Source organism: Cervus canadensis, chromosome 22, assembly GCF_019320065.1.
Source record: "Cervus canadensis isolate Bull #8, Minnesota chromosome 22, ASM1932006v1, whole genome shotgun sequence".
Classification (NCBI taxonomy): Eukaryota; Metazoa; Chordata; class Mammalia; order Artiodactyla; family Cervidae; genus Cervus; species Cervus canadensis.
The window spans coordinates 9,157,352-9,182,024 of NC_057407.1; the positions used below are offsets into that span (position 1 = coordinate 9,157,352).

The 24,673-nt window shown below is 48.1% G+C and overlaps 1 protein-coding gene and 1 pseudogene across 2 annotated transcripts; one reads left to right on the top strand and one right to left on the bottom strand.

Annotated features, from left to right (window-relative positions):
• Nucleotides 1-104: 104 nt before the first annotated feature.
• Nucleotides 105-24,334, bottom strand: SHISA5 (shisa family member 5). 2 transcript variants are annotated; one of them, XM_043442390.1, is made up of 6 exons: nt 24,157-24,334; nt 20,675-20,831; nt 7,745-7,795; nt 1,693-1,808; nt 1,368-1,544; nt 105-1,286 (listed from the first exon to the last, which is right to left on the bottom strand). In XM_043442390.1, exons 1-6 carry the CDS (start codon nt 24,224-24,226, stop codon nt 1,207-1,209), a joined length of 651 nt encoding a protein of 216 aa, XP_043298325.1. In that variant the 5' UTR covers nt 24,227-24,334; the 3' UTR covers nt 105-1,206. The 2 variants fall into 2 exon arrangements, with proteins under 2 accessions (XP_043298325.1, XP_043298326.1); XM_043442391.1 differs by lacking the exon at nt 7,745-7,795.
• Nucleotides 16,641-16,741, top strand: LOC122425215 (annotated as a pseudogene).
• Nucleotides 24,335-24,673: the final 339 nt, after the last annotated feature.

The following is a 24,673-nucleotide window of genomic DNA, read 5'->3' on the forward strand; positions in this document are numbered from 1 at the left end:
CCAAGAGAAGTAGGAGACCATGAACTTCAAATATTGGAGGGAAAAGATAGCTAGCCTCACCCCCAATCCCAGCAGCCAGGGCTACAGTGAAAGGAGGCAACAGCTCGAAATATCTGCATTTATTACAAACAAGGGTGCAGACCCGAGACTCCAAAACACATTAAGAGGTCCCGACCTACGACGTGGTAAGACACGAACAGAGGGGTGGGGAACACCGAGGTATGTGTCTAGGTCACAGGAGCCCCCTCAGGGTCCCCTCCACCTTTGGTCCAGACGACACCTTGGCCCAGGTGTCCCCGCTGCCAGGACATACCTAGGCCTGGGGTCCAGCAGCCGGGTAGTCTGTGAGGCTGGTGATGGGGAAGCAGGGACTCTGAGTCCCTCTCCTCTCTGGGGAAGTCTCCCTCTAGGACCCAACGGTTTCAGCCTCGCAGCAACCATTACACACATTTTGAAACAGAAAACAAGGTAAAATATTTAGCTAAAAGTAAAATAAAAACACTGCAGGGAGGACACCTGAGTGGATAAGTGGTCAGAGGCTGCCCTGTCCACCTGTGAAAGGGGCCAGGGCCAACCAGGGCAACCAGAACCATGGGTAAGTGTGGGCCTCCAGGTGGTCCCAGGAAGGGTGCAAGAAGGATCCAGGAAGATAGTTTTCAGGAAGGGTGGGGCTCCACCTGAGGCGTTCAGATAATCAGGCGGCCACCCACCCTCCACGGGGCACAGCCCAGGCTGTAGGAGCCACGGGAAAGGTCGAGACCCACCTGTAGCCAGGTCCTCGGCCTCACCCACTAGCCCGCACCGTGGCTCTGGTGCTTCAAAGACAAACCTGGGGACAAGCCCCGGCCTCGTGCCATGGCTAGTCATGCCACAGAAACCGGAGGACGGGGGCATCCTGCCCGCACAAAAGCTGTGCTGTCCCAGCACGACAAGCATCCCTGCTCCGGCCCCAGGTCTCGCTGGGGTGGCTGGAAAAGAACCGTTCTTTGGGGTTCCAGGCAGCATAATCTCAAGTGAGGAGGGGAGCACAGCATGGTCCCGGCAACTCTGACATGGACTGCTTCCCGCACCCCTCGTCACCATCACCAGAAGCCTCAGGTACAAACGGGACACACACACCACGTCCGGGGAGAAGAGGCCCGCACCCGCACACCCATTCACACACACAGGACAGATGAGCTGGTAGCCAGAGATGCCAGGGCGTGCTCAGGGGACTGCCTTCGGGGGCTCCATGTAGGCTGGATTATAAGGAGGCTGGCTGGCAGGGTAGGGCAGGGCTGCACCTCCTGAAAACGGAGAGGACACCAGTTAGCTGTGGTCATGGCTGCAGGCGGTCAGGCACGGCGGGAGTCGGCAGGCATACTCACCAGCCATCGTCTCGTGGTAGGCGGGGGGGCCCATGGGCTGGGTCGGGTAGGGTGCTGTTGGCATCCCCGGCTGGGGGACCACAGAGTGGTAGCCCTGGTATGTTGGTCCAGGGTAGCTGGGCGGTTGCAAGTAAGGGGCGTGCATCACCGTGGTGGCCGTGGTGGTGGTCACAACCGCTGCAAAGAAAGCCCCAGTCAGGACCGCCAGGCTGGCCACCGCTCCCTCCATCCCAGGCCAGTCAGGGCCCTGGTAAACCCATCACCACCACCCGGGGTCTGTACCTGACCCCAAGGGGTCACCGTGGGGCAGAGGGGAGATGCTTACGACTCGGTCGGCGGCACATCTTGTACAAACAGCAGCAGGAGCAGGTGCAGCAGACGATGACGGTGACCACGGCGATCACAAAGAGGGTCACCCCAATGGCGATCACTGTGCCAAACCTGACAGAAAGCCAGTCAATGCTCCAGTGGCTGAGACTCCACACTTCCGCTACCGGAGGCATGGGTTCGATCCCTAGTCAGGGAACGAAGATCCCACATGCCGCACACGGCCAAAAAAAGAGAACCTAAATAAAGCCAGTCAAGATCCAGGGCCTCTCGCCCCTACCCAGGACCAGCAGCCCACACCACACCCACTCCCAGACAGCACCCCTCTAGCCGGAGGAGACTGGGCAACACAGATAAAGCCACTTCTGGGGTGTGGAGCTTGAACCTGTTTCACCCTCAAGTGTTTCCTCAAGTATATGGGGTTGACCGTGGCTGCCCCTGGGATGCCCCTCAGGAGCTTGGGAAAGGGCTCTTCAGGTGTCTTCCCCCATACACACGTCTTGTCCGCCGCCACCGAGCCAGCAGCACATGCACACCCAGTACCCACCACCAGCCAGGCCTTATGTGGCTTGAATGCAAAACGCAGACGTGGGCGAGACAGACCAACTCATGGCCTCTGGGAGCCCACAGACCATTACAGGAGGCAAGGGTTGAAGGGAAAATGACTCAGGAAGCACAGGTAATGAATCACAGGGAGAAGTTTCCAGGATCAGGGAGGCCAGTATGGCCAGGACGGTGGGGAGTGGTATGGCTGCAGGCCCCCGGAGTGACGGTGAGCCTGCAGGATGCCAATCACCGTGCCAGATGTCCTCATACACCCTCGCTCCAACCAGAGGGGCAGGCAGGTGGGTCAACCAAGAGCCAGGCGAGAGGAGGCCTCCCTGCCTACGCAAGGCCCAGGCCTGAGTGGAGAGTCTGCCACCTGAGAAGGCTGGCCCTGGGCGGGAAGTTCACCGAAGCCGACTCTCAAGAGCAGTCACAGCCCCCTGGTGTCCTCCCTTGTTCCCAGAGGCCAAGCAGTATTCCTTCCAGTAAAAGGGAGCTGCACCAACCAGTTGTTCCATTAAAACATGGAAGGGGCTTGGTGAGCTGTGAGCTGTAGGCTCCCCTGAGGCCTGGGGGAAAGGCTGAGGGGAAGGTCCCCCCACTTCCCCGCCCTGCGTGGAGGGCCTTCCATCTCATAGGCCAGCTGACGTCACAGCTTTGGGATGGACTAAGACCCTCCACACCCCAGACTCAAAATACCCAACTGCATTCATAAAACAGGAGCCACTGACCACCGTGAGACCCAGACCAAGGCCCCAAGACAGGAACCGTGGGAGTCAGGAGGTGCCGCCTGCCTAAGCAGAGGGGCCTGTAACTGCCCTTCACCGCAAGCTCCTCCCAGGCCCTCTGCTGACCAAGGATGCAGACGCAGACACAGACACACACGCAGAAGCGCAATCAATGGCACATGACTGCAGAGCCACCACCACCAATCTCTAATCTCTCTCTCTCCCACTCTCTGCCTCTCTTTAGTCTGTCTCTGATGCACAGTACAGCACCCAAGCTCACCCCATGTTAGTCTCCGCCTTCAATCAGGGGCCTCCAGCACCCCGGGGGCTTCCCCATTCCATCCTGAGGCCACTCAGTTTCAATCTCCTCCCCTTTCCAGGAAAAGTAAAGCGAATCTCCTCGGCACTCCCTGGCCCTGACGTCAGAGGCAGGAAGGACAGACGCGGAGCCTCTTAAAGACACAGTGCGGTGGATGCCCCAGCTGCTCTCCAAACTGGGGCCAGGACTGGGGAGGGAAGAGCTCGGCTGTCTCCCGGAGCAGCCTCCCCACCCCACTGTCCACGGGGTCCCCAACCACACTCCTGCTCCGCCTGGCTCAGCCCACCAGCCCCGTTCCAGCCGTCCACTCAGTGGGTACCTTCAGCCGTCAGCCCATCAGCAGACCCAGAGCCTGCTGGCCAGTCCCCTCAGCTCCTCTTCTCCCACCAGTGCGTGCTCCAGGCCTCAAATCTGCCAGAACCTGAACCTACCTACCCAGGTCCCCTTGGCCAGCCTGTCATGTCTGATCTTGTCGTTCCTGCTCAAGAGACTAATATGGCTCCTGGAGCTCCTGGGATCATGCAGCAATTTGCTTTATAATTTCTTTGTAAACTCTGTGTAATGTGTGTGTATGTATACATACATATACATATATATATAATGGACTTCCCTGGTGAATCAGATGGTAAAGAATCTGCCTGCAATGCAGGAGACCTGGGTTCGATCCCTGGGTCAGGAAGATCCCCCGGAGGCGGGTATGGCAACCCACTCCAGTATTTTTGCCTGGCGAACCCCATGGACAGAGGAGCCTGGTGGGCTACAGTCCACGGGGTCACAAAGAGTCAGACACGACTGAGCGACTAACCCTAATAACTAATATATAAAATAGTGTGATAAGAGAGGAAAAAAAATCTAGCATTTGTCTCATCAGAGAGTAACACAATAAAGCAAATGTGAATCTTTAAAAGTCTAAATAAAGGGCTTTCCTGGTGGCTCAGTGGTAAAGAATCTGCCTGCCGATGCAGGAGACACAGGTTGGATCCCTGATCCAGGAAGACCCCACATGCCGTGGAGCAACGAAGCCCATGCACCACAACTATTGAGCCTGTGCCCTAGAGCCCAGGAGCCACTACTGAAGCCCATGTGCCCCAGAGCCCGTGCTCCACAACAAGAGAAGCCACTGCGATGAGAAGCCTGTGCACCGCAACTAGAGAAAAGCCTGAGCAGCAACGAAGACCAGGCACAGCCAGAAATAAATAAATAAATAAAATTAATTTTTTAAAAATCTAAATAAAATGCAACTCCCTGTGTGGCCCGGGGGACTCCCACCCTCCCTCCTGTATGCTCCAGCCACATCACTCTCCTTTTAGCTTTTTCTTTTTGGCTGTGCCACATAGCAGGTGGGATCTTAGTTCCCTGATGAGGGATTGAACCTGTGCCCCCTGCACTGGACGCGCAGTCTTTACCACTAGGCTGCCAGGAAGTCCTCCTGTTAGCTTTTGGAAGCACTGTGGGCTCTGTCCTCCCTCAGGGCCTTCATACAGGCAGTTCCTCCTACAAAACCACCCCGTCTGCTCTTCTCTTCCTCCCACCCCTATACAATTCATTCTTGGCCACTTTTCACATCTCAGATCAAAACATCACTGCCTCCAGGACACCGCCCCTGACCATGCAGAAAAGGTCAGACTCCTTGATAAATGCTCTTCTAGAATCAATTGCCTGTCTACTTCAGTTTATCAACACACACTTCTTTGTGTGAGCACTGGATTACCGTGCAACTTGTCCCCAGCCTATGGATTCATGGAGGCACAGACTGCACCAGCCCTGGACCATCACTGTGTCTCCAGTGCCTGGCCGAGACAGCAGGTGCTCAGAAAGTATCTGACAAGTGAGTCAACTCACTCAGGGATCCCGTGGGCAGCACCGAGTAGGACAGCAGGCCGGATGCCGGGAGGAACAGCAATATATGAGGGGCGGCTGCACAGTGGGGCAGGGATCTGTGGCCCCAACAGGCCACCATTCAAACAGAATCACACCTCCAAAAGGCTGGGGCTACCCCCCAGGTCAAGGAGTCCAAAGGTCAAGTTCAGAAGGCAAGAGTCGGCCTAGGCAGGAGGGACAGAAGGTCAGAGAAGCAACAGCCCAGGCAAGGAGCTTGCAGCAGGGCTGAACAGGACGGTCCCTAGGAGGCCAAAGACCCCCATCGTCCCGGCAGCGAAAGGGCCGTCTCTGGAGCGGGACGCCAGCATTCCCACCGCCACACTGGCCAGGCAGCACGTGGCCGTGACCCGGTGGGTGGAAGAACTGCAGGGACGGTGCGCTGAGGGCCAAGAACTAACACAGGCTGGCCATGCCCACGCCTCAGCGACCAGACCTCCCTGCCTTCCCGCTGCATTGTCACGGCAGAGCCGGCATGGAGGGTCAGCAGTGAACCAGGCCTGGGGCCGCAGCCAAAGTTTCCACCGCTCCGGTGCTTCAAAACACACCATTCCTGCCGGATGATGCTGTGAGTGAAAGGAGCTGGGAAGTGACAATGACATCGGGACCCAAAAGGACCGTGGCGGGGAACCAAGAAAGCTCAGGGGTCGGGGGGACCATATGGACCAGCCACCGAGCATCAGCAGGGCAGGATGGGAGTCACCTGCTAAAGTGGCAGGAAGACCCGCTGATAACGTCCGCTCTGTGGGGAACACCAAGAGCCTAGGTTCTGAAGGCAGATGGAGTCCCAAACGCTCTGCTGTGCTCTGACCTGCTGCCTTGTTCTTGGGGAACCCAGGAAGTCACCCAGAGGAAGAGCCGGGGTGGGGACAGTCCAAGAATGAAGAAGGAGGGGGCAGAGGTGGGGAGAGGGTGGAGTTGGCCCAGAACCCCTCAGCACATCGGATCCTTCCACTATGGAGCATTCGCGGAAGCTTCCAAACAGGGCTGGACCCCAGCAAGGAACCATCGCGCCAGTGGATGATCAACGGTGTCCCCAGCCGAGGAGGCAGCACACCAATGCTCACCCGAGAGGGTGGCCCCCTGGGGCCCTGATGGGTGGTCAAGGGGACACCCAAAGGAGACGTGACTCCATCCCTCCATCTCCCAGTACCCGCTCCTAGAGCCTCAACCCTATAAGGCAGGCGCTGGACGCCACGCTGGGGCTCCGCTCAGAAGCAGAGGAGAGACAGGGCAGGATGGAAGAAGGCCCACAGAGGGGAGAAGGGTCCACACTCCCAGCGGACGGGCAAGATGGCCCAGTGGGGAGGCTGCAGGGCTCCGGCACCTCGAGGAGGGCAGGGAGGGTGCCCCCAAGCTGCCCCCAGGAACCTACATCTCCTCTGCTCCCGGGGAGACCTTGACTTGCAATGTGGAATCCACGTTTCTCACACAGAGCCCAGTGCTCACTCACCAACCAGGCCACCTTAGTCTCTACTGCCCTTCTCTGAACCCGCTCTCTCAGCGCCTCCTATAGCCATTCCTCAAATGTCACTGACCCTCAACACACTCGATCCCACCCAAACCCGAGCCCTTCATGCGAACCCCATTCGTGCTCTGTGCTGGATCCCCGAGCAGGGCAGAGAGCAGGGCCCATCCTGGTCCCTCCCCCAGCTGCTCCCCCCAGCAGGCAGCCTCACCCCACCCCGCCAGCCCAGCCTCCCTCTGGCCAGACCAGGAAACCACGGCTGCCTCCCACACTGCCTGCCACACCCGCCCCACCTGTTCCTGCTGTCCTCCAGGAAGTGATGGTCTTCATCGTGAAACGCCATTCAGACCCCAGCACTGCCCGGAGCCCTCCCTGGTGCCCCCCCAGGAAGAGGCCCACACTGGCTGGATGTCAGACCGAGACGTGACGTGGCGCACTACCCGTTATCGCAGCATCTTCACCAAACTTTATCACCCCATTGCTATGCACCCTGCACCATCACTGCCCCTCACCATCACCACTGCCACCATGACGCCAACACCTCCCTGCCACTGTCCCCCATCACCACCATCATGTCCAACTATCATACATCTGCCTGTCACCCCACTACACGCCACCATAGCGCCCATTACCGTCAACCTCTCCACCATCAACACGAACACGCACGCCTGCCCCAGTACCACATGGCCACCATCGTTCATCATCACTCTATCCCCACCACCACGGTACCATTACCACACACTCAGCCTTGTAGCCCCCAACACCTCTTCCCTGCCGCCACCACCTGATCACTATCACCTTTTGCCACTATCATCCCCATCACAGTCACCCCCTTCCCATCACTTACACCTACAGCCCAAACTATCACCAAGGTCAATGTGAACCTCCACCCTCAGCATTTCAATTGTCAACCAGTCACCCCAATCCCCAGCACAATGATGAAGACAACTTCCCGACACAAGGATCAAAGGTCCTGGAGCTCAGACATGGCGACAGCTTCTCCGGGGCCATAACCCAACGACTCTGTGCCACCCCAGTCCCCGCAGCCCTCTTGAGCCCCCCACCCCGTCACCTCTGCCAGGAAGATGTACCGAGCCTGCAGGTTACGTACTTGGGCATGGGGTCGTTGTTGAAGCTGGAGTCGAACTCATTGGTGAGGACACTGCAAAGAGGAAATCTCACAATTAACCACCTGCACCCCACCCAACACATCAGGAACAAACACAACCTTAGCACACACACAGAACATGCACGAAAGCCAACCCCATAATGGGCCAGAAAGGTGGGGCCCTGGTGGCCTCCAGAGGACAGATACCACACATACCAGGATTTCAGGCTACAAAGCCACACATCCCTCTAAAGCACACATGGGACATTCTCTAGGAGAGACCACCCAAGTGGCTCAGACAGTAAAAACATCCGTCCTGCAATCCAGGAGACCCAGGTTCAATCCCCGGGTTGGGAAGAACCCCTGGAGAAGGAAATGCCAACCCACTCTAGTATTCTTGCCTGGAGAATCCCCATGGACAGAGGAGCCTGGTGGGCTACCGCCCATGGGATCCCAAAGAGTTGGACATCACTGAGTGACTAAATACTAACACATTAAAGGCCACAAAACCAGTCTCAAGAGATCTGAAAAGATAGCTATCATACAAATTATTTTCTCCAACTACAATGGGATGAAGTTATAAATCAGTAACAAAAGACCCACGTCATAAAGTTAAAAACAAAATGCTAAAAATAAAACAAAAACTCTCATACCTTGAGAAACCAACACATTACAACAGAAGAGCTGTAGCTTAAATAAGAAATCATAGACGATATTGAGAAATCTGTAAAACCAAATGAAAATAAAAACACCACTGATCAAAATTGGTGAAACACAGATAAAGAATTCTTAGAAGGAAGTGTATAGCTTTGATAGTGATATAGTAGGAAACTAAAGAAGACAGGGAAAACGTAACAGAACAAACTCCCAAAATAAGGAAGGAATTAATAAAGATAAGTGCGAAATCAAAGAGAATAGTAGCCACAGAAAATAACAGAGAAGATGAACAGAACCAAAGCTGGTGGACCTCTGGCAAGACTAAGAAAAGGAGAAAAGATGCAAGAAGACAAAAGTACAGAATGAAAAGAGGTAAATAACAAAAAGGACAACAGAGCTTTTAAAAAGTAGTAACTGGAAATTTCCTGGTTACGACTTGGCATTTCCACTGCTGTGGCCCAGGGTTCAATCCTTACTAGAGGAACTAAGATCCATCCCCCCCAAAAAATAATAGTAACTTTGTTTTTTGTTGTTTTTTTTTTCTCACTCCTGACACAAGTCTTTTTATTTTTTTTTTTATTTTTATTTTTTTTTATTATTATTATTTTTTTATTAGTTGGAGGCTAATTACTTCACAACATTTCAATAATAGTAACTTTGAACTGAACAAACCATCTGCAAAAAAAGCATTTGGGAAACAAGTGGAGGCAAATGAAGACTAGTATTAAAAGCTATTAATGAACTGCTGGTAATTGTGCCAAGTGTATTCTAGATATACGATCATATTTCTTTTTAAAGGACTCATTTGGGACTTCCCTGGTGGCCCAGTGGTTAAGAATCTGCCTGGCAATGCACAGGACATGGGTTTGATCCCTGGGCGGGGAACTAGGATCCCATATGCCGTGGTGGGCAACTAAGCCTGAGTACACACGACAACTACAGAGCCCACACACCACAACAAAAGATCATGCATGATGGCACTAAAACCCAACACTATCAAATAAATAATTATTTTAAAAAAACAATAGTAATAAAGGATTCACTTGTACTGATAAAAAAAAAACTAACATTTAATGAGACGTTTTCATGTCTGGGATTAGTTTTAAAAGCACCCAGGAAATAAAAGTAGTAGGAGGTATGTGGAACATTAGCAGCAGAGTATTGCTAACCATGGGGGCAAGCAATGGATATATGGGGTTATTATTCTCTCTGCTTTTGTATGTTTTTGAAAATTCTCAAAAAAAAAAGTCAAGAAACAAACAGAAAAATTCAAGAGAATTAGGAACAACTATATACTACTAAATTTAAAGGACAAGTAAAGCTAAGGAAAAATATTTTCAAAAAAATCAGTGTGCAGGCTTTGGCCAGCAATAACAGAGTAAGGCACACCAAGGTGGGGTGGGGGGAGGGGCAGAGTGGGAAGAGACTCCATGGAGGTGGGCCTGGCATCTAAAGCCCCCTTTCTCCTAGGGGCACCAGCCTATTTCATAAGGGCAATTCTCTAGGCAAGAAGACTGGAGTGGGTTGCCATTTCCTACTCTTGGGGATCCTCCTGGGATTGCATTCTCATGTCCTGCAGGGGCAGGCAGATTCTCTTTTTTCTTTTTATTTGTCTTTTAAAAAAACTATTTTATTGAGGTCTAACATACTTACAGTTTAAATTTGTTTAATTACTAATTCAAATTTTATTTTAGATGCCTTTAAGATAATTTTATATTTTAGATCGTAAGTCAAGATTTTTCTCTGTTCCATATAAATTCTGTATCTGGCCCAAAGTTTCACATTTTTACTCATTCTATTCTGCCTTTCTTTTTTTTTTTTTTTTTTTTTTCAGTTTATTTATTTTAATTGGAGGCTAATCACTTTATAACATTGTGGTGGTTTTGGCCATACATTGACATGAATCAGTGGCTGGCAGATTCTTAACCACTGAGGTCCTGAACACCAAGGAGAAACTCAGCAAGGAGCTCAGCTTCTACTCATCTCAGTCTCTGCAACCTGGCCAAGATGACCTTAGAGTGCTCGTGTCCCTGGCAAAAGCAGTTATCAGTCCTTGCTGGAGGAAGTCCTGAGCTCCAAATGACTATAATTCATTCTCCAAATACAATGTCTGGCACACAACTGGTGATTTCCAGGAACACTAGAATACTAGACAACATGAAACAACAGAAACAACTGACAGCAAAAATACCCACAGGGGTTCCGAATATGGACGCTGTCAGACTCTGACCTTTGTTCAAGATCAAAGGAAACAAAAATGCAGCAGTTTAGGAGAACTGGAAACAAAAATGAAATAAAAACTCCAGAACTAAAAAATCATGCAAAAATCAGTAATTTATTAGACAGCTCAAAATATAATTAATCAACTAGAAGACAGGCCCAAACAAATATATATATACACTAAATCCTAGAGACACAAAAAGATGGTAAATGTACATAGAGAAGACAGTAGGTGAAATACGGAAAACAGCGGTAGAAAACGTCTTACATATGTGTAACTAAAGTCCCAGAGGGAGAAATGTGAAAATGGAGTAGAAGCAATCTTTAAAAAGAGGGATGCATGCTATTAAAATTATTTTTCTCCTAGCAAAAATGATACAACAAAAAAAGACAAAAAAAAAAAAAAAAGACAATGGCTGCATATTTTCCAAAACTGGGGGAAAACAAACACAAAACCAAGCCAGATTTCAGAAATATCTTAAGCCCCAAGCAGCAAAAATTCAAAGAAAAACACACCTAGGTATAGCACAGTAAAACGTGAAAACCAAACATGAAGAGAAAAACTTAAAAATTAGAGAAAAGACATGCCACTGGCAAAGGAGCAATAATAAACCACTATCTGATTTCTCAACAGAAACAACAGACGTTAGAAGACAATGGAATGAAAGTTTCAAAATGCTGAACTTTGCTGAAAGTTTATACCTTCCAACCTAGTAATCCATACCAGGAAAAATATCCTTTAAGAAGGAATGTAAAACAAAGACATTTTCAAACAAACAAAAGCCGAGAAAATTTGACACCAGTCTACCTGTATGAAAGGTAGAAGGAATATGTCTCAGATGAAACTTAAACATGAAGGAAGAGAAAATAAATATACTGATAAAGGCAAAAAAGACAATTAAAATACTGTCTTTGGGAGATGCAAATCAAAACCACAATGACATATTGCCTCATACCAGTCCAGACAGCTATCATCAAAAAGAACACAAATAAAAAAAAAAAAAAAGAACACAAATAAAAAATGTTGGCAAGGATACGGAGAAAAGGGAACTCTTTGGCCCTATTGCTGGGAATGTGAATTGGTGTAACCACTGTGGTAAACAGTATGGAGGTTTCTCACAAAATTAAAAATAGGGAATTCCCTGGCAGTCTAGACGTTACGACTTGAGGCTCTCACTGCTAAGGACTGGGGTTCTACCCCTGGTTGGGGAACTAAGATCTTGCATGCTAGTCGGCATAGACAAAACAAACAAACAAAAACCCTGAAAACAGAACTAACATATGACTCAGCAATTCTACTCCTGGGTATACATTAAAAAAAAAAGGAGAAGGCAATGGCAACCCACTCCAGTACTCTTGCCTGGAGAATCCCATGGACGGAGGAGCCTGGTAGGCTACAGTCCATGGAGTCGCTAAGAGTCGGACATGACTGAGCGACTTCACTTTCACTTTCATGCATTGGAGAAGGAAATGGCAACCCATTCCAGTATTCTTGCCTGGAGAATCCCAGTGATGGGGGAGCCTGGTGGGCTGCCATCTATGGGGTCGTACAGAGTTGGACATGACTGACATGCCTTACCAGCATCAATGACAAATTTACTGAGAATTCCCTGGTAGTCCAGTGGTTCGGACTCTGCATTTCTACTGCAGGGGACCTGGATTGGAACCCTGGTGAGGGAACTATGATCTGCATGGCGTGGCCAAAAATAAGTAATAAGAACTTTGTCCATTAAAAAAAAACAACCCAAAACACTAATTTAAAAAGATACATGCACCCCAATATTCATAGCAGCATTATTTACAATTGCTAAGGTATAGAAGCAACCAGTCTCCATCCACAGATGAATGGATGAAGATGTGGTGTATATACATGTGTGCGCGTATGGGTATACATACACACACACATACATGTAGACAATGGAATACTACTCAGCCATAACAGAATGAAATTTTGCCATTTACAGTACCATGGATGGACTTGGACAGCATTATGCTAAGTGAAATAAGTCAAAGAAAGTCAAATACTATAGGATATCACTTACATGCAGAATCTAAAAAAATACAACAAACTAGTGGATACAGCAAAAGAGCATCAGACTCACAGATACAAAGAACAAAGTAGGAATTACCAGCGGGGAGAGGGATGAGGGGCACCTTAGGGGTGAAAGTGTGGGAGTACAAGCTACTGCATGTAAGATAGGCTCAAGGTTGTATTGTACAACATGGGGAATATAACCAATATTTTGTAATAACTATTAATGGAAAGTAACCTTTAAAAATTGTATAAAAAAATTAGATAACCATGAAAAAAATTCTACATTTCTCCAAAGAAGACATACAGATAGCCAAAAAGCACATGAGAAGATGCTCAACATCAAAGAGAAATGCAAATCAAAACTACAAGGCATCACCTCACACCAGTCAGAATGGGCATCATCAAAAGGTCTAGGGACTTCCCTGGTGTTCTAGTAGTTGACTGCAGGCTTCCACGGGAGAGGTCATAGGTTCTATCCCTGGGTAGGGAAGTTCCACATGCTGTGTAGTATGGCCAAAAACAACATGGAATTAATAATTTGGGGGACTCTCTTGACGGTCTAGGGGTGAGGGCTCTGCATTTCCACTGCAGGGGCACAGGTTCAATCTCTGGTCAGGAAACTAAGATCTCACATGCCCCATGGCCAAAAAAATAGTCTACCAACAATAAATGCTGGAGACGGTGTGATGAAAAGGGAACCCTCCTACACTGTTGATGGGAATGTAAACTGGGACAACCACTATGGAGAACAGTACGGAGGTTCCCTAAAAAACTAAAAACAGAACTACTATATGATCCAGCAATCCCACTCGTGGGTATATATCTGGAAAAACCCATAATTCGAAAAAATACATGGACCCCAATGCTCACTGCAGCACTATTTATTAATACCAAGACATGGAAACAACCTAAATGAACTTTTATACAAAACAAACAGACTCACAGATTTCAAAAACAAACTTATGGTACCAAAGGGGAAATCAGGGTGGGAAGAACAAATTAGGAGCTCGAGATTAACATATACACATTACTACATATAAAACAGATAACCAGGACTTCCCTGGTGGTCCAGTGGTTAAGAATCTGCCTGCCAATGCAGGGGACTCCGGTTCAATCCCTGGTCCGGGAAGATCCCACATACCATGGAGCAACAAAACTGGTGCGCTATCAATACTGAGCCAGCACTCCAGAGCCTGTGAGCCATGACTAGAGAAAGCCCGTGCACAGCAATGAAGGCCAAGCGTAGCAAAAAAAAAAAAAAAAACAGATAACCAACAAGGACCGACTGTTTAGTACATGCAACTCTACTCAATATTCTGTAATAACCCATATGGGTAAAGAATCTGGAAAAGAATGTACATATGTATATGTATAACTGAATCACTTTGCTGAATACCTGAAACTAACACAACACTGTAAATCTATTATAATAAAATTTTAAAAAGAAAGGGAATAAAATACTGTCTTTGAGGTTTATAGTATTCCAAGAGATAAAGGGAGTATCACACATAATAAAATGAACAATTCATCAGAAAGTGAAAACAATCTTAGATAAGTATGCACCTAATAACAAAGTCTTAGACCTTGAAGCAAATACTCATAGAACTAAAAGAATAAACACATCTGTAGTCTCTTGGTAATCAACAAAACAAGAATAACAAAACGTGATAAGGATAAAAAAGATCTAAACACTATTATCAACAACTTGACCTAACTGACACTTATAAAGAGTACAGTTAACAACTGCAGAATATATCTGAAACACTCAGGATATGAAGCCATAAAATGAGTCTCAGTAAATTTCAAAAGGCTGAAATCTTTTTAAAAAGTTTTCATTTATATGGCCACGTCAGGTCCTAGTTGTAGCACACAGGCTTAGTCGCCCGCAACGTGGGGGATCTTAGTTTCCCAACCAGGGATCAAGGCTGCACCCCCAGTATTGGAAGGCAGATTCTTAACCACTGGACCACCAGGGAAGTCCCAAAAAACCAAAATCTTAAAAGAAAACAACACAATGAAATATGAGTGCCCAGTCATCAAAACTACAGAAATTGAACCTTTCTAGGAATCAGCAATAATCTGTATCTTATTGCCTGGTGCCCTGGTGGCTCAGTGGTAAAGAATCCGCCTGCCAATGCAGGAGATGCAGGTTTGATCCCTGGGTTGGGAAGATCTCCTGGAAAAGGAAATGGTAACCTATTCCAATATTCTTGCCTGGGGAATCCCACGGACATGGGCTACTGTCCATGGGGTCGCAAAGAGTCAGACATGACTTAGCAACTAAACAGTATCTTAACTAAAGTGTCAAATATAAGAAGTATACATTTACTAAAACTTAATTCAAATAAAGCATTTATGTACTTATACCTCAATTTTTAAAGAAACATTTACAGTACTAAGTTTGGAGAGAGTGTGGAGCAAATCTGACCACTCTCATCTGGCTGGTAGGAGTGTAAATGGTAACAAGTGCTGGATGTATCTGTCAAAACTGAACACATGTACCCAGTGCCTCAGGATTTCTCCTCCTAGATATTTCCCCAGAAGAAAGATATTCCTTTTAAAAGGCACCAGAGATGTATAAAAGAAGGTTCTTAGCATCACTATCAAAACAGCAGAAACCAGGAATTCCCTGACATGCCAGTGGTTAGGACTCCATGCTTTCAACTGCCAAGGACTTGGGTTCAATCGCTGGTTGGGAACTATGATCTCACAAGTCACACTGAGCTGCCAAACCAAAAAAGAAAAAATGAATAAACAAAAAAAAAAACCTAAATACATGGACAGATATGCTATGCTGATGGACTGGAAAACTCAATCAAGTAAAAAGTCAATTCACAAAAACAGTCTATAAATCAATGCAATCTAAGCTGGTTTTCTTGAGAAGCTGATTCTAAAATTTACATGGAAATACAAAAGACTAAAAATAACTAAGACAATATTGAAGAATATCAAAGCGTAATATAAAGACACAGTAATTAGAAGTCTGCTTTAGCCCAAGGACAGTCAACATAATGTAATAGAGAGCCTAGAGACATCTACACATGTGGATACTCAATCTGTAGCAAACCTGTCATTGTAGAGTGACAGAACTATCATTTTCTGAGACACTATAGTATATATGTTGCTCGGACAATCAGAGAAAGTATCTTTATAAAATTCACTGAAAAATTCTTCTTCACTGAAAATTTCATGATGTGTCAGTTTTGAAAATTTCACAGTAATAACTTTGTGTTTATAATATACACAGGTTGGAACAAAAACAAAGTGAAATGTGAATGGTAACAACAGTCCTAAGTCATATAATAAACCCTTGATCAATTTTAAGCTCCAACAACTTCACATAGTGATTGTATCATTTTCTAAAAACACATTGATACGTCTCTAGTCAATAATGTATTAGAAAATGAAACGATCTCTACTTACTTATACAACTACTACTATGCATACTTAAAGCATACAAGGGCTTCTGTGGTGGCTCAGTGGCAAAGAATTTACCTGCCAAATCGAAAGTCCACACAGCAAGGAAGACCCAGCACAGCGAAAAAAATTAATGAAAAAATAAAAATTATTTTAAAAATAACAGAAATGCATATATGTGCACCAAAAGATATGTACAAAGATACTCACAGCTGCATTATTTGCAACACCCCTCCCCAAAAAAGAAACAATCCAGATGTCCACCAACATTACAATGGATCAACTGTGACATAAAAACTTCACATATACCAATGGAAATGAACAAACAACACAGTATGGATGAAACTCACATGGTGAAAGAAACCAGATAAGAAATAGATGTATGATGTCACGTGTATGTCTGTGTGTGTTGAGTAACAGAGCAGTTAAATGGTTACGCTTGGGGATAACAGAGGGCATACTGATTAGGAAGTAATCTGAGGGGGTTTCCAAGATGCCATGATGTGTTAATTCTTGCCCCAGACAGGTGGTGGTTTCATGGAGTTGAATGTGTTTAAATTTCAATAATTTGTGCTCGCTTCGGCAGCACATATACTAAAATTGGAACGATACAGAGAAGATTAGCATGGAAGAATGAAACTAGAACACTTTCTAACACCATACAAAAAAATAAACTCAAAATGGATTAAAGATCTAAATGTAAGACCAGAAACTATAAAACTCCTAGAGGAGAACATAGGCAAAACACTCTCCGACATAAATCACAGCAGGATCCTCTATGACCCACCTCCCAGAATGTTGGAAATAAAAGCAAAAAAAACAAATGGGACCTAATGAAACTTAAAAGCTTTTGCACAACAAAGGAAACTACAATCAAGGTGAAAAGACAGCCCTCAGACTGGGAGAAAATAATAGCAAATGAAGCAACAGACAAAGGATTAATCTCAAAAATATACAAGCAACTCCTGCAGCTCAATTCCAGAAAAATAAATGACCCAATCAAAAAATGGGCCAGAGAACTAAACAGACATATCTCCAAAAAAGACATACAGATGGCTAACAAACACATGAGAAGATGCTCAACATCACTCATTATCAGAGAAATGCAAATCAAAACCACAATGAGGTACCATTACATGCCAGTCAGGATGGCTGCTATCCAAAAGTCTACAAGCAATAAATGCTGGAGAGGGTGTGGAGAAAAGGGAACCCTCTTACACTGTTGGTGGGAATGCAAACTAGTACAGCCACTATGGAGAACAGTGTGGAGATTCCTTAAAAAACTGGAAATAGAACTGCCATATGACCCAGCAATCCCACTCCTGGGCATACACACCAAGGAAACCAGATCTGAAAGAGACACGTGCACCCCAATGTTCATCGCAGCACTGTTTATAATAGCCAGGACATGGAAGCAACCTAGATGCCCATCAGCAGATGAATGGATAAGGAAGCCGTGGTACATATACACCATGGAATATTACTCAGCCATTAAAAAGAATTCATTTGAATCCGTTCTAATGAGGTGGATGAAACTGGAGCCCATTATACAGAGTGAAGTAAGCCAGAAAGATAAAGACCAATACAGTATACTAACACATATATATGGAATTTAGAAAGATGATAATGATAACCCTATATGCAAAACAGAAAAAGAGACACAGATGTACAGAACAGACTTTTGGACTCTGTGGGAGAAGGCGAGGGTGGGATGTTTCGAGAGAACAGCATCAAAACATGTATATTATCTAGGGTGAAACAGATCACCAGCCCAGGTTGGATGCATGAGACAAGTGCTCGGGCCTGGTACAATGGGAAGACCCAGAGGGATCGGGTAGAGAGGGAGGTGGGAGTGGGGATCGGGATGGGGAATACATGTAAATCCATGACTGATTCATGTCAATGTATGACAAAACCCACTTCAATACTGTAAAGTAATTAGCCTCCAACTAATAAAAAAAAATGGAAAAAAAAATTTCAATAATTCACTGAGCTGTATGCTTTCTATTTGTGTACGTTTATGAATGTATGATATATACTGCCTCCAACCCCAATTAAAAAACTAAACTATAGGGACTTCCCTGGTGGTCCAGTAGCTAAGACTCCACGCTCCTAACGCAGGAAGCCTGCGTGTGATCCCTGGTCAGGGAATCAGATCCCACATGCCGCAACTAAGAGTTTGCAAGTCGCATAAAAAGATCCCTTGTGGTGCAACTAAGATCCAGCCAACGAAGACCTGATGCAGACAAATAAATAAAATAAAAATAAACATTAAAAAAAACCTAAAAAAAACTAAGCTGTAGAACTTAGAGATGCATATTTGGGTATTATAACTCTAAAGAAAAGCAAGGCTATATAACAGTTAGAATCAACACAATCTTAGAGGGATGAGAGACAGTGATTGAGAGTGAGCTCAGGGGGGCTTCTGCTGTCTTAACCTGAATAGTGGTTATGCAGATATTTGCTTTATGATAAATCATTGAGCTGTACGTTTATTTTAATGCACTTTTCTACATGTGAATTTTATGTTACAACACAACAGAATAAAAAAAACCTCAAGGAATGAGTTTAATAGCAGATTAAACATATATGAAGAATTAAATTAACTAAAAGGTTAGAAGATATAATCTGGAATGCAGCACAGAAACAAAAATATGGAAGAGACAGACTAGGTGATGTGAACACTGGAGTAGAAGATGCAGCATGTCTAAATGGAGTTCCAGAAGGAAAGGAGAAGAAGGAAGGCTAATATTGAAGAGTAGCAGAGAATTTTCTAGAACTAATGAAAGACACTAAACCACAGATTTAAAAAGCTCACCAAATCCACAATAGCATAAATAAAAAGAAATCTAGGGACTTCCCTAGCAGTCCAGTGGTTAAGACTTCACCTACCAACGCAGAGGGAGCAGGTTAGATCCCTGGTTGGGAAGGCAAGATATCATAATGGAAGCCAGAGAAAATAACCATCAACTTAAATCCAGCTCCGAGAAAATACTTCTTAAGAATGAGATGAATGTAATTTACCATATTAACAGAATAAAAATAGAAAACTCATCTAATTATCTCTAAAGATGCAGGAAAATATTTAATGAAATTCAAACTCACTTTATGATTAAAACTCCAAGGAAACTAGGAACAGAAAGGAACCTCCTCAACCTGACAAAGGGCAGGTATGGAAAGACTACAGCTAACATACCTAATAATGAATGCTTTCTCCCTAAAATTGAGAACAAGACAAGGATGTCTGTTATTACTTTTTGTTGTTGTTCTCACTTTTTTCATCATTGTACTGGAGATTCTGACCAGTGTGATAAGGCAAGAAAAAAACAATGAAAGCATACAAATTGAAAAAGAAGTAAACAGTAGAAGAAAAAAGGGAATTTAAAAAAAAAAAAAAAAGGCAATACCGTAAGTGAGAAAGAAGGAAATTTAGAACAGAGGAGACAAATATAAAGCACAAAATAAGATAGCAAATATTGAATACAATCCCAGAAATCCAATGATTACCTTAAACTTTAATGGAATAAATCTTCCTGTTTTTTAAAGCTATCAGAATAGATTTTGCAGTCCTCTTCCCTGGTGGTGCAGTGGATAAGAATTCACCTGCCAATGCAGGGGACACAGGTTCGATCCCTGGTCTGGGAAGATTCCCCATGCCTCAGAGCAACTAAGCCTGTGTACCACAACTATTGGGTCTTTGCTCTAGAGCCCAGGAATCCCAACTACTGAAGCCCCCATGCCCTAGAGCCCATGCTCTGCAACAAGAGAAGCCACCAGACTGGGAAGCCTTCACACTGCAACTAGAGAGTAGCCCCCACTCACCGCAGCTAAAAAAAAAGGCCCATGCACAGCAACGAAAGCCCAGCACAGCCAAAAATAAAAAAATAAAAATTTGGAATAAAAAGTAAGGGGGTTCATTTTGCCCACAGAATATAAACTTTGCAACACACACAAACGAAAGAACACAACAGACTGACTGGTTGCCTACGGAATAAGAAGGGAGTGCAATGGTCATGGATGATTAAAATAAGATGTGCAAGATGGTGGGGGTTTGGACCTGCCCAAACCAATGATGATCATTTGCCATGAGATGAGGAGTGTGACCACCTCAACTCTCTGGGGCCAAATACAAGAAACACACAGAATGGCAAAGGAAGACACACATGGGACCCCTTGGTTCCAGCCTACAAAACAGTTTAAACCCCAGATGCTTAAACCCATGGGCCACGGCAAGTGGACCCAGGTATGGCCCACAGTGGGATACACACCCGTGCACAGTGCCCTCCAGGGTCCACAAGGGGAGACCTGCACAGATCACATACAACCCCCGCCAGGTGCATGCACACACTGCGCGGTACACTCGCGCCAAGGGGCCCACCCTGAGGACATGTTGGTACACACCCAGGGGTAAGCCACAGGGCTGGCTGAGGCCACCGCCCCCTGAGAAACCGGCTCAGCACTCGAGGCTGGGGGAGAGGCGCAAGGGATCACAGGAACAGAAGGTCCGGGGGAGTCCAGCGAGTGCTCCACCATCATCCCGAGAGCACTGAAAGGCTGGAGGGGCAGGCTCAGGCCGCCCACCTCGTGACCTCAGGTGCACTCACCTGGCCTCCGGAGAACGGCAATCTTCCCCCATCCACACAACCTGCTTCAGCACGTCCGAGCAACAGTACTGGTCGTAACAGCTGCCGCAGCAGAAAACAGGACAGACCCAAGGGTCGACCTTGCGCCCACGAGAAGTCATACACAGCTGACTATGGGCTGGAATACATAAAAACACTGTTCGCCCGTGGCCACGGGGCCAGCCTTCAGCCCTGTCCTAGCCCACACCGCCCCTTCCCCAGCAAGGCCAGCAGGCCTGGGCAGCCGGGCCGCCTCCACAGCATCCTCTGGCCAATGCCCCAACCAGCCTCGCCCTCTCCTGTGGACCACAGCAGAGGTGTCCACCTGGGCCCTCTCCCTCTCCCATCAGTGCACTGGCCCTCCAGATGGGATGGTGAACTTTCTACATTCGGGTCCGACTCGGCCACTCCTCAGCCTCAAGCCAGGGAATCAAGCCCAGGCTCCACAAAGCAGCATCCAGACTGCAAAGGACCTTGAAGGTCACCCCATCCTCCCCCTTCAAATCAACTTACCCTTCGAGGTCTTCCTCCAGGTCCCCTTCTACGGGAGCCACCCAAGCCCAGAAGTCACACCCCCACACAGCAGTCCCTCCCATGTACTTGGGGACCAGGCACTAGACTGACCCATTTTCTTCTTCCTCTTCTTTTTGGCCGTGCCACATGGCATGTGGGATCTTACTTCCCCGACCAGGGTTCGAACCCATGCCCCCTGCCCTGGAAGCACAGAGTGGGCTGAGTTGTTTCTAATCCTCACGTCCTGTCCCCACCGCTCAGCCGTGGCAGCCTCGGCCCCGGCTAGACACTCCGACTGCAGGGGCCAGCCCTCACAGACCATCGCCTTACAGCAGGCTGTCTCCCAACCAGTTCACCATCGGCCACAGTCACTCCCACCACAGAAGTGTCCGGGTCGTGTCCCAGTACTGCTGCTGGGCCTGCAGCAGGCAGCTAGGAAACATCCGTGCCCCCAGCAGCCAGAGCTCTGAGGCGAAGGCACCATGTGGAGCCCCAGAACCATCACACGGCTCTTAGCCAGAGGTGGGATATAAGTACACCTGGCTGACAGGTGTGGAAACAGACCACAAAGTTTGCAGACTTCCAGGAAGCTGCTACAGCCAAATGTTCCCACGTACCCTTAGGCTACTTCAGCACAGATCTGGTGTCCACTAGCAGGAGAGAACGGTCCTGGATGCTTCCCTGACAGACCCTAAATGGAACACCCAGCCCAGCAAGGCCCAGACAACTATGGTAGACTGGGGATGGTCCTGATGATAAGCCCTAAGGTAGAAAGCAATGGAACTCTAAGAACCCTGTCTGACCACACCCCCAGGGCAGCGGGCAGCATCTGGAGACCCAGCCTGGTTGGTGTATTTGTCACTCCCAAACATTCCTCCTTGGGCTAAGGATGATTTTCCACAGTTTATTTTTAAGAAATTGTAGACAAAGGAGAAGCTCTGAAAACTGAGTAGGAGTTACGCTTTTGTAATAGATATTTGCAAGTATAAAGGAAATCTCCATTTGTAAGGGAGATTACCCTGTGGCTCAGTGGTAAAGAATCCACCTGCAATTGCAGGGAAGCTCCTCTGGAGAAGGAAATGGCAACCCACTCCAGTATTCTTGCCTGGGAAATCCCATGGACAGAGGGGCCTGGCGGGCCACAGTCCATGGGAGTCACAAAGAAACTAAGCAATAACTCACTGCCATACTAGGAAGAGGGTACTGACCCTATCAAGGCTGCAGGCATAGATTTAAATCTGTGTAACAATTTTACCCTTCTTTACTGGGTTTTTCCTCATGACTCCCAATATCCACTTTGGCCTTTAGTTCAAGACAGCATTCAAGGTGAGGGCTTCTACCATTTGGGCAAGTTACTGTTTCCTTGGGTCTCCCATGCATACCGGAGGTACACTGGTAGTGTCAGTCACTCAGTTATGTCCGACTCTTTGTGACCCCATGGACTGTAGCCCGCCAGGCTCCTTCCTCCGTCCATTGGATTCTCCAGGCAACAATACGGAGTGGATCACCATTCCCTTCTCCAGAGGATCTTCCCAACCAGGAATCGAACCTGGGTCTCCTGCATTGCAGGCAGACTCTACCGTTTGAGCTACAGGGAAGACCTAGTCCACCATTTGAGTGAGTTACTCAGTTTCCTTGGGAATCAAACCTGGGTCTCCTGCATTGCAGGCAGACTCTTTACCATTTGAGCGACAGGGAAGACCTATTCCACCATTTGAGCGAGTTACTCAGTCTCCTTGGGTCTCTCATGCATACCAGAGGTATACATGTAGTTCAACTTTTGTTTTTCTCCTGTTCATCTGTCTTAACATCAATGTAATTATTAAACCAGCCAAAGAACCTACAGGGCAAAAAGAGGAATTCTTTCCATTCCAACAGTATCAAGCACCCTGGGGCCACTGGTGGAGCAAGGTCCAAAGACAGAGGCATTGACTGACCTCCTTGAGAAGGCACAACTACATAGTAGGTGGTGCTCTGGGCAAAGCTGCAGGGCAGAGGGTGGGACCACCAACAGGCCCAACCTAGCCAGCCTTCCACCTGGCAGCAGGTATGGCCAGCACAGCCCAACCTACTGGGTAGCTCAGGAGACCTACCTCCTTTTATAGACTTTACAGCCACAGCCCAGCCCAAGCTTCTAAGCTGGGCCTGAAGACACAGACAGGTTGAGTGTTTGAGCCAAAAGTCCATGACACAAATGTTCTCCTGATCCCCAGACACTCTGAACCAGAGTCTCCAGTCCTCACTGGAACTTCTCACCCCAAGCCCTCCAGATTCATCCCAGTCCCCAGGAAATAAAGTCCTTCCCTTGGAGAACAACACCCACCCCAGAAGGATCTTAAGCCTCCTAGGAAGACGGGTGGGGCAGAAGGAGGGCCCTCTTCTATTTCCCTACCCTTAAAAGTCCCCCAGCTGGGCCTCCACCGGCCAGGATTCATCAGTCTACAATCAACCTACAAGAGCTAAGTGTCTCATCCAACCTTGGGGGCCAGCCTGAGCGGTCTCCAGGACCGCCAGGCCAATGGAGGCAGAAGGTGGAGGCTCCCAACGAATAAACCGAGGCCAAGGAAGGCCTCAGATGCAGGGGCCAAGCCTCCCTGCGGCCACCAACCCTCCCTAAGGCCAAGCAGGAAATCCCACCCCAGCCTCTGAGAACGCAAGCCCTTGGGACCCTAGAGGACAGACCTCCCCCCCAGCCACCACCACCACCACCACGCCAGGGCAGAACAATGACGGCAGATGCCCAGATGTCTAGGCAATGTCAGTGCAGACGGGAGGGAGGCTGGGGTGGGGAGAGACCAGTCGTGGGGTCCGCACACTGCCTCGGGGTTATGAGGCTCCGTTGGGGTCACTGGGGGGACGGCGCCGCCTGGGCTTGCAACCAGGGACGGCGCGGACATGGCCGCCTCCCCTGCCTGCCCGGGACGAACTCCCCGCCACCCGCCAACACTCACCTCCCTCAGGCGCCGGGAGCAACAATAGCAAGAGCAGCAGGATGCGGGGCGCGGGGGCCGGCGCGGCCATGGCTGGGAGCGCAGGGGGCGGACGGACGGGCCAACAGACGTCCCGGTGTAGCCGCAAATCTCTGCGACCCGCGCGGCCGCAGGCTTCCTCGCCCCGCCCCGGCCGTTCCGGGAACCCCGCCCGGGGGGGAGAGGAGGGACGGGAGGAGGGGAAGCGGACGCGCCTCCCAGCCTCGGGGCCAGGGATGCGTCCGGTGTCGGCCCCTCTGGGGACAGGCTCCCGGACGCAGGCGACCACCCAAGTTGCCTTCGATTCTCTCGGGGGCCCTTGTGCGCTCCCATCCCGGCCCCCGCCCTCGGGTCCGGAGAGGGGTCTTCGCGGGGATCAGCTTACTAACACTTGAGCGCCCATTGGGTGCTGCAGGCTAAGCCGGGATGGAGCCCCTCCCCGCCCCTCCGGTTCCCCACCTGCCCGGACATCCTCGGTCCTCGGGAGGTACCTGAGGAC

What these genes read in the sequence shown, in the direction of transcription:
- SHISA5 (XM_043442390.1), bottom strand. Translation starts at nt 24,226, where the DNA reads ATGGCCGCGCCGGCCCCCGCGCCCCGCATCCTGCTGCTCTTGCTATTG. An exon ending in TGCCGTTCTCCGGAGGCCAG is followed by an intron (nt 7,796 to 20,674) that starts GTGAGTGCACCT and finishes TCCTCTTTGCAG; the next exon opens with TGTCCTCACCAATGAGTTCG. An exon ending in GATGTGCCGCCGACCGAGTC is followed by an intron (nt 1,545 to 1,692) that starts GTAAGCATCTCC and finishes CTTTCTTTGCAG; the next exon opens with CGGTTGTGACCACCACCACG.